The 11,108-nt window shown below is 27.4% G+C and overlaps 1 protein-coding gene across 1 annotated transcript; it reads left to right on the top strand.

Moving 5' to 3' along the window:
• Positions 1–933: 933 nt before the first annotated feature.
• Positions 934–2,813, top strand: LOC113797403 (uncharacterized). Its single transcript, XM_027347770.2, has 3 exons — positions 934–1,089; positions 1,158–1,699; positions 1,757–2,813. The coding sequence occupies exons 1-3, from the start codon at positions 1,031–1,033 to the stop codon at positions 2,533–2,535; spliced, it is 1,380 nt and encodes a 459-aa protein (XP_027203571.2). The 5' UTR covers positions 934–1,030; the 3' UTR covers positions 2,536–2,813.
• The last annotated feature ends 8,295 nt before the right edge of the window (positions 2,814–11,108 follow it).

Below are 11,108 nucleotides of genomic sequence, written 5' to 3' on the forward strand. Positions count from 1 at the left end.
AACGATAGTCTTGTATTCATCTTGTTTTGCATTAGGAACAAACAATAAATTTTTTGGGAAAAAATGAAAATTCATTTAAAAAATTTCTTGTCTTTTATACACTTGAATTCTGAACTGAAAATTTAGATCATGATACCGGAGCTAATCAATCATAATCAAAGGTTAATTGAAAATTAGCCAACAAAAACCGGAACTTCTTTCATATCCAAATTCTCGTTAACATTGAAAGTTTGTCCTTGAGGCATTCTAACCCTGGGATTAACTCTTCAAATCCATCTGACAACAACGGAAGTTTAAACGATTTTGGGTTTTTTTTTCTTGGTGATTGATCATCATCACTGTCATTATTTTTGGAAATTTGTTTTTATGTTTTTTCATTTTCAGCTTCGGATGTTTTAGCATATAATATTCATTATTGTTGTTTAACAATAATAGCAACAACGATACTGCGATAGCTGAATCCAAATATGGCCAGGCAAGGTTGTTTTTTATTTAGCCATCCGGTCGCCAATTCATTTGTAATTGATACTGTTTTAAAATAACGGTATGATATTATTCAATAACATTTTCATAATAAAAATAAAATATTGATATCAAAATTATCAAAGAGAAATTAATTCTTAAAGTGAAAAAAAAAATATTATCAAGCATCTGTCTATGAGAGATAATGAATTGAATATTTTCAACATTGAAATATAATCAGATTTTCGCTATTCGAAATCACAAACAAAAACATCGATAAACAATTATGACAATTTCCGTTTGAAACAAAAAAAAAAAATATGAAAATAAATGCGGCCATATTTGATAGAACGGATATGTTTGGTTTATTTTTTTTTTTCTGCTGACTTTTGATTTTTGCCTATCAACATTTATTCGAAACAAAACATCATAATGCAATAATAATGAATATTATTTCCTTGGTGATTCATTTTATTTGATGATTTTTTTTCATATATAAAAACGATGAATTTATCATTTGATCATCATCATCATCTTTTCACATTCGAAAATTGAAAATTTGAAAAAAATGAAATCTTTATTAATTGTATTGATCATATCGTTTTGTTGTCTGGCTAAAACTTTCGGGTAATTCTTTTGAATATTATCATGATTTTAGAACATTTTTTATTCATTTTATTTTGATATTTTGATAGCCAAACTACAATCATTCCTGAAACTATTTCGACCGATGAGGTATCATCACAAACTGTAACAATTGATCCAGAAAACATTGTACCCGATGAAACTATTCCGAATGAATTGTCCATTGCACCAGTGATTGTTAGAGATAGTGATGAGAAAACAAGTACATCCGATGTTCCACAACAACAACAACCAACAACAGTATTCCATCCACAACAGGAACAAGCAACAGATTTACAACAGCAGCAGCAACAGCAACAGCAACAACTTCAGCAACAACATTATCAACAACAACAACAGCAAAATTATCCATTACAACCACAATGGAATGTGCAGAGAGTTGATCGAATGAATCATTTTAAAGTTCCAATTAAATCAATGCCAACGGGTGTCCAACATGTTTCATATAAAATGGCTGGTCATAATCGACATCATTCACAACTACCACATCGATCAATCAAATTTACATATCCATATCATTCATATGTTCCACAACAGCAAACACAATCGGTTACTCAATCACGATCGATAACACAAACAAATGGTTGTCAAGGTTAGTGATAAATTTTTAAAATCATTATAATTAAAATATTGTTTTTTAAAAAAATAGGAACAACAAAGCGAGATGTTGAAAAGAGTGAATCGATAAAAAATTTTGAATCCTGGTATTTGAATACGGCCAATCATGATGTATTGTTTTCAGTATGCGGTACATTATTACCCGGTCATCGTATACTAATCGAATCGGGTAGTCCTGAATTTGCTGCATGGATTCAAAGACGATTGGATGGTGGAAAAATAATAGAAAATGAACCCATATTGATTCAAAGTATTAATGATTTAATCCATAACGATAATATTGATGATGTTACAAACGAACAAAAAAATCAATGTCCAAATGAAGAACTGGTAGCTGCATTCAAAATTTTTCTCCGTTATTTTTATTCCGGATCAACTGCATTCGATTCGATTGATGATTTAGATGTTTCATTGTTTGTTTTGCAAATGACTCGAGAATTCTTGGGTGAAAAAATTGCCGAACGTATTGTTGAACCAAAAATCATTCAATCAATGAAAATAGATAGCCTTAATAGTGTGTATCGTTTTGTAAAAAACAACAAACTTGATTCATTGAAATTGAAATGGTCAAAATTCATTGCCGATCATTCATCAATATATGAGAATCACCTACCATTTAGCTGTGATGAAATCATCAATGATGTTGAACTTTTCGATCAATTTTTACAGAGCCTTAACACAACTCAAGCTCAAGTTATTGGATTTATTCGTCATTATTTACAAAATTGTCCCGAATCAATACATGAAGTAATCAAAGACGCTAGTTCGTTACCAAATTCATTGTATTTTTTTCCGTTGTACGATCGATGATCTCAAACAATTACAACAACTTGGATTCATCACGATTGAAATACTTGCCGATGAATTGGAAAATCGTCTTCGTACTAAAGAACGTGTATGCGAAGAATTAAAACGATCGTCAAATTTAAATCCAAAAATTAATTACTATTTCCGACAGATGGAACCGTATTTGGGAGCATTTCGACGTGCAGCATAAAAAAAGTGATGATAATTTTAAATTTTAATATTAAAATATTTTTTTGATACTTGAAACCATATAAATAAAATTTTCAAATTAGATAACTGAATCGAAGAATATTCAATTTTTTTTCATTCGATTCTGTTCACTGTTTGATGTTGAGTTCATTCACATTCTGTACGATTGTCAAATGTTTGTTTTTATTGTTTTATATCAGAAAAAATATGATAAAAGTGGAAATTAATGAGATCACTTTCATAACAACAACAAGAAAACAACCAAATGAATGGACCAAGAAATTTTTGCTAAAATAGTAAATGAATTCAAGAGAAAATGGGAAAAAAGAAAGAAAAAAGATGAATGAAGGAATGAAAGAAAAACAATAGAATCGAGTTTGTCAGCATTGTTGGCCGAATTTGGTGAATGAATTCTGAATTAGAATAATAATAATAATAATACTAATGAAAACAATGAATAAAACAAAAACTGTGATGTCTTTTTCTTGTTTTTAGATTGTCATTATCATGTTCACAAATAAAGAATGATAGGGAAGAACAACAAAAACAAAATAAAAAATTTATTCAACATGGTTTCTTGTTTATATAATGGCGACGACCAGAATCTCTACAAATAAGAATATATTTCTTTATTTTGACCGAGACCCGAAAAAAAACAAGAAAGTAAAACAAGAGAATTGAACCTTGTATTATGACATTATTATGGTATTTCATTGTTCTTGAATTGGTCAGTCCATGTTTTTTTCTGCAATGAAATTCTATGTACAATGTATCATGACAGTGCACTGAATATATAGTATGACATTCAAAAAAAGATACAAAAAAAAATTTCATCCATACATTTTGGTCATATGATCATCATAGCGTAAAATGTCAAAATGAATTAATATATGTGAACACACAGAGAAAATCGAGGGGAAAGACAAAAAAAAACCGGACCAGTAATGGTTTGGAGAAGAAATTAGAAGAATAGCAAAAATAAAAAATAAAAAATTCTGAACCTCTTTATTTCGAGTAACAATGTTTCCCTTTTGTTTTTATTTTTTTTCTGGTTTTAATTTTATTTCCCATTTATTTCCTCTGTTTTGTTATTGTTGTCTCCAATCGCAAAATTTCGATAGCTAAGATCTATGTTGGTTGTTAAATCGTTGAAGGAAATATCCATCAAAAAAAAAACAATGACCATGACATTGAGGACCGATACCAAAAGAAACAGAAAGACAAATCGAAACAAATTCAAAAAAAAGTCGTTCGATTTTCATTGTGCGATGATTATTTAATTATTTTTTCATTTCATTCATTTAACTTTAGAAACTTTTAGCTATAGCCATTTCTCTTTTTTTTTTTTGTTTGCCTTCGGATCTATAAATGAAATTTTGACCATTTGGATTGTTTTTTCTTTTGAACATAATTTCTTTTTCTTTTTTTCAAATATTCTTCAATTCTCTTCTTGTCATTATCGATCCAGACGATTTGTTCGAAACAAATATAACAAATATGTTTTTTTTGCTATTTTCGATATTAAACAATCTAGAAAATTGAAATCATCTTCGATCGAAACATTGAATTCCGATTTCTGTTGTTATTTTTTTTCTCAATGTTGACCCATTAATAAATTGGACAATAAAAACATTTTATTTGAATCTAAAAATAAGGAATAAATAAAAAGTTTTTGTTGTGGACGATGATAAAATAGAAATTCTGATTTCAAAAATTCAATTAAGAAGATTTTTTTTTCAATCAAGTTAATCTGTTAAACATGAAAAACTGATAAATGATGACTAAAACCACAGACAAAATAATGATATTAATGGTGTAAATATTCAAAACTAATAATGAATAGTTTTAGAATAATGCAATACATTTTGCAAAAACCAAAAAACAAATAGATCATAATAGAATTTTTTTTCATAAACGTAGAGAAAAAAATTGATGCGCCATTATTATGTAAAGAACACAGAACATTTACACAGACAAAAAAACCATGAATATAAATTACATTAGGCTTTGAAACATTGCTAAATGAAAATCAATTTCATCACAATTTTGCCTTATACATAAAGTGTGTTTGTGATGAATAAAACAAAAATATAATTTTTCACCCAAAAAACAACAGAAGAATCAAGACTTGAAAACATACAGGAAAAAAACAAAAGGATTCGCCCATAGAAATTGAAATAAACGAGAAAAAAATAACCAAAATTGTTTTTGGTAACATCGAAAGCTGGCTAGAAAAAAAAATCCATGATGATGATCATCAGATGTGTTTTCGACAGCCGAACAAAACAAAAACAACAACATTTTACTGAAAAAAATATCGAAAATGTCAAAAAATAAAGGAAAACGGAACAAAAAAAAATCCGCAAAAGATTTTGAATTTAGCACCCACACACACACACAAACCAAAATAATAACCAGTTAATTCGTTTCAACAGAAAACAAAGCAAAGCAAAATGTGTGTGTGTGTTGTTTTTCCGTTCGGTTGTCTTGAAGGAAATTGAAAATTTTTTAAAGAAATTAAAAAAAATAATCAATTTTCACTTGAAAAAATGAGTAATAATCAAAACGGATGCCAAGCAATCAGTAAAAGTTTTTTTGTTTTGAAAATTATTATTATGATGATGATGATTTCCAGTTACAATCAAAAGAAGATGTAACAACAACAACAACAAAACAATGAAACAATCAACACAATCCAATTGAAATAATGAAAAACAAAGATCACAACTATTACAATGTAAAAATCATCAATTTGGATCGGTAACTATAACAAATATTTTTGAAAACATTGCCATTCTTCTTAAATAATAATCTTTAAAGTTTTTTTTTCTTAGTTGTTCAAAAAAAAGTTGATGATCTTTGTTTGGATATTTTGTTCTTCTTATATTTTATTTCTCTTTTCGTTTATTTTTCGTAGAGATGATCAAAAATAATAAGTTTTCGCTTCAAAAGATTCGGCTATATATAAATGTATGATAACTATTTTTTTCGTTTCGGAAATTTTTTTTTCTTATAGTCATCACATTTAGTTTATATTATTCATCATTCATTTCATTTTGTTTCGAGGTTTTCTTAACTGTTGTTGTTGTTGTTACAATTTTCAACAACAACAATAAAAATGTTGTCGTGAACCCTACCAAGTAAGTAGTTTCGGAACTCAAACTCAATTTTCGGTATTTTTTTTTGTTCCATCATGGTTTGAACCATGTTGAAAATTTTATGTTTTATTTTTTCCTTTTTTTTTCAAAAATAATGATAATCTGAACCGACCAACAAATAATAATAATAATAATAATCATCATCATTGTTAATGTACGAAATATCTGTATATGTTCCAAGTGTGTGTTGGCATTATATTTTCCCTTAAAATCAATTTTCATTTCATTTTATACCACACAAACATAGTTCCATTCAACGTTCCAAATATTTGTTTGAAAAAAAAACTAGGCAACAAGATCATCATCATCAGTCCAAATCACCAACCACATACAAAAATAAACCAGAAAAAAAAGAATCATCATTGTCGTTCCATCCGTTTGTGATTTATCATGGCCAATGACGACCATCATGATCACTATGATGTTGATGATGATGATGATTTCTCTTGGGGTATCTCTTTAGAATCGTTTTTTTTCTTCGTTGGTTACATCATCAACAACAACTGCAGCAATGTGATGTGATGTGAAATTTTCTTCTCGTTTTTTGTTTTGTTTGAAAAATTATTTTCACTATCATATGCGAAAGATGATCTATCTAATACAAAACCGGAGAAACAATGCGAATAATAATAATAATAAAAATTCAAGCAAAGAGAAGTAAAAGAAATCATTCATTCGTATCATGTGTGTCTGTACCAATGTAAACCATTTATAGTATATTACGAAATTTTTTTGGTTGTAAATCGTTTGTTTGATTTTTTTTTTTCGTTTGTTGTTGTTGATTCAATAAGAATCATTCGATATATTTATATCAATCGCATTGAACTGATGTTGATGATTATGATGATGATAATAATGATGATCTATCGACCAGAAACAAAAAAAAAGGATTTTTTCCCCTTATCCACTCACTCGAATTTCGAGTTTCCAATTGTTCATAATCGTTTTTTTTAAAACTCAATTTTCCTCACATTTACACACAATAACGTCAGTTCATTCGAGTGAAAATCCAACTGACTATAAACTGAAATTGAGCAGAAATGAGGAAAACCGAAATGGTCAAAAAGAAAAAAAATCACATAATAAATATTAAAATAATCGGTGGAAAAAAAATTATAGAACAAACAAACGTGAAACACAACAATGAAATACATTTTATTTGGCTAAATTCAATCATCATTATCATCATCATCTAATGATAATGTTAATGTTGATTTTTGCTTGTTGACATAGATGTTTTTTGTGTGTTTAAAGGGTGAATATAATATGCAAATCACAACATCTCTCATCATAATAATTTATACATAAACATAGAATATAATTGCATAATCATCATAATAATCTTTTATTATATTACTTTTTTTGCATAACTTTTCATAGTGTTTATTATCGTTTGTTATTGTTATTCGGTGAATATAAATATGAAAGGAAACAAAAAATCATTTCTTCCCATATTATTGAATGGTAAATATACATCGAGACAGACCAAAAAAAAAATTCTTGCTATATTCAGTTGTTACATTGCGTTATTCTTTATTATTTGACATTGTCCTTGAATGGCATTTTACTCTTGATATTTTCATATATTCAACATAATGATGATTTGTTTTGTTTTGTTTTTTGGTTTTTTTCCGTAGACTAATATAATGGTCATTGTTTATTGTTAACTGGGTTAACTGAGCTTTTATTTTTTTTATCATCATCATCATTGTTATCATTTGGAAATAAAGATGTCTTTTGCTGTTAAATGGAGAATTGTTTCTATTTTTTTAATATTTTTTTTCTCTTGTTTCTTGTATTCTCTTTATTCTTGAATGAAATATTTTCTCACACTTTATTCTTTTTTTAAAGAAAAATCCATAGTGTATGACAATGATGATAATGATTATAGCTATAAGTGGCTCATTTATTTCAAAAAAAAAGTAATGTAGAATATCGGTTATGGAAACGAGAAGGTGAAAATGATGTTCATAAATGAAAATCTACGTTCATATAGAGTGAAAAGAAAGAGAAACGAGTCTATGGCAAATCAATCTTTTCTTTTTTTTGGCTCATTTTTAACTAGAATTTTTTCCATGAAAAAAACAACAAAAATATTACTACCTTTTTTAAAAATTTATGGTTTTTTCGTCGTTACCTTTTTTTAGAACATGATCCAGAAACCAAACAAAAAAATCGATCGTTGATGATGACGACAAAAAAAAAGAAATCGACCTTCCATAAATGATTCACAATGGACCATTAAATCAAAACATCAAAATTGTCTACCCCCCCTCACAAGAAAAAAAATGATTTTAAGCAGCCAATTTATAGTCGCCAAGAATCCTGGTGTTCGAAAAGTCAATACCTATTTTGGCATAGATTTCAATGTAAAAAATAGGTATTAATTTTCTTCAAGATCTTTTAGTCCTTGTATGAAAAAAACGAAACAAACCTATGATGATGACGATGTTTGGAACAACAACAATCAAAAGAATTAACAATTGTAATCGTTTTGCATATGAGAGATTTAATTTTTATAATTTGATAAATTCCGATGATTGTACATATTTTTGTAACTCTAATAATTTTGATCATTTTTTGAAATTTGTTTTCTTCATTTATAGTAATCTTTGAATTTTGTTATTTTTATTTTTGTTTATTTTTTCCCCCCCTATAATTTTATGGAATAGGGGTTTTTGTTTATTAAATTCAAATTCAAAAAAATTCAAATCAAAAGAATAAATTTAAAATTGAACAACAAATTTATTATTTTATTTTCATAAATTAAAAACAAATTTTCAAACAAACAAACAAAAAGATGAAAAAAGAAAATAAAAGTTTCAGACATCACTATTATACTATTGAGGATAATTGGCCCAATTCAAATTGTCGGTAGTTGAAACGAACTGTAAGACAAAAAGAGAAAAATGTATTCAAATTCTAATGTATGATGATTTGAAAAAGTCGACTAGCCGACATGTTTCATTTCAGTTATTTTGAAAAAATTTCCAAATGTGAATTCATTGTCATCATCATCATTATTATAACAATCTAAATGATTTAAAATTGAAAATAAAGAATATTCAAATTTGATGATTCAATATTCTGGATTTTTTTCTCTTGTTGGATAATAATGTTTTTTAGCAGGAAAATGAAAATTTCGTCTTTTTGTTGCATCTGATAGAAAAAATAAGCAAAAACGAAATAGAGAAATTATTATGATGAAATCAACCGGAATAAAATGAAATGAATAAAACGAATAAAAAGAAAATGAAACGAATGAAATAAATCACAAACAACCAATGATCACGGAACAAAGCAAAAAAAAAATTTAATATTTTTCAATGAATTTTTTAGCTAGAAAATGAATCTGAATAAAGTGCTTTTTCAAATGGTAATTCACACATTCAACTTTGCTTATTACCCACCACAAAAAAACGAGTATGAAAAACGATTGTTGTCATCAACAAAATCGAATGAAATAACAATTGGCATGATATAAATCTTGATTTCAAGATTCATGAAAAATTTTCAATTGTTTATGTTTAACCACAAAATTCCAAAAGTAAATCAAATTGTGTGTGTATGGAGAACAAAGCAGAATTTTTTTTTCTTGTAAAAACAATATAAACTCTTTTTTTTTTGAATCTGATATGCAATTCTTTTTTTTTTGGATTGAATCAGACCGATAATAATGATTATCAAAACGAAACGAGAAACCTGTGTGTATGTGCTTTGAAAAACATTGCACGAACAAAGTCGGAAACTAAAAAAACAATACAATGCGAATAAAAAATCAGTAGAATTCCCTAAATAAGAAAAAAAATTTCATTAAGATAAATTGTGTTTTCTTTAGTTTTACATCGTATGGTTTCAACAATTCCAATATAATAATAATAAAAAAAATTTAGCCGAATATCTAAAGAAAGAAAATGAATGAATATCGAAACAAGAATGGATGGATATTTGGATGGTGAATTGTGTTCGATTCCTGTAACCAAAGACAGAAAAAACTTATTGCTATCTTGGGCGTTTTTTTCCTATCTTATTTGCTATTCGATTTGGATTTTTTGGCAAAACAAAATTGTCATTGCCTGAAATGATGATAAAACAAAATAATGATATTTATCCTGTTTCAAAAATATTCATCATCAAAGCCATAAATTCATCATAGTATTGGTTGTTTTGTTTTGATGAAAATCTCAATTTTCACCTTTAACCAATTCGTTTTTTATTTATTTATTTTTTCTTTTATAGTTACAATAGCAATTTGGAATCGACCAAGGAAGGAAAATTGTTTTTTTTAACGTGTTTTTCGCTAATTATTGGGCGTATTTAATGTACGACAAGTTCATGTGCTTATATTTTATGTTTGTTCACACCAATCTAAGATGTTTGCTTGATTGTTCCCGTTTCATGGCAACAAATTACGATTCAAATCATTATATCGTTTTTCTCATTATCGGAGCTTCCACAGTAATCATCAAGATGATGATCATGATCATTTTTTCGTACGAGTTTCTTTGATGATAATCATTATGAAGTATCTTCATAGAATTTATTTAATTTACACACAAAATCGGTAAACGTTTCTTAGGCTTTTGAATTGAATGAGATTCTTGTTGTTTAGTGTTTATTCCAAAATTATTATTTGCCGCAAATCGATTCTGCAAACTGAAAAATTTTAAACAATTATTATGATATGAGCTAAATTTCCAAACTATAAGATATTATGAGTTATTAGTTTTTTTCTTCATCAGGTTCATCAACTACATAACTAAACTTATACGACAAGAATACATAATGCATAGAGCTGGATCCATATTTACCGATTAGATGAGATTTATTTATTTATTCATTCACTCATTCATAAAAAGAAACAAGAAAACTACTAAATTATTACTCTGTTTAGATCGTGACATTAGTTATATGAGAAAAAAAGATTTTTAATTTACGAACAAATAACCGAGAGAAAAAAAATAATTATTATTTCGTCCCCATATTTCAAACGTCATCCATTTGCAGAGCTTGTTTTTTTTCGGAACGAAAATTAATGATTATATTCTGAACATATTTTGTATTTGGGTGTGCGGTACAATTAGTAATTGCCTCATCAGAATGATGATGATGGTTATAATGATGATTGTCATTACAAAGAATAATAATAGTAATTGTTTGCAAAACATAAAGGGTGCGAAATCAAGGATTAAACATTCCAAGACCGCAGAATATAGTTTTTTTTTGTTT

This window comes from Dermatophagoides pteronyssinus, unplaced genomic scaffold (genome assembly GCF_027571235.1).
Source record: "Dermatophagoides pteronyssinus isolate colony J.1.1.1.1 unplaced genomic scaffold, Derpt_VIB-CSIC_2022.12 sq0002, whole genome shotgun sequence".
NCBI lineage: Eukaryota > Metazoa > Arthropoda > Arachnida > Sarcoptiformes > Pyroglyphidae > Dermatophagoides > Dermatophagoides pteronyssinus.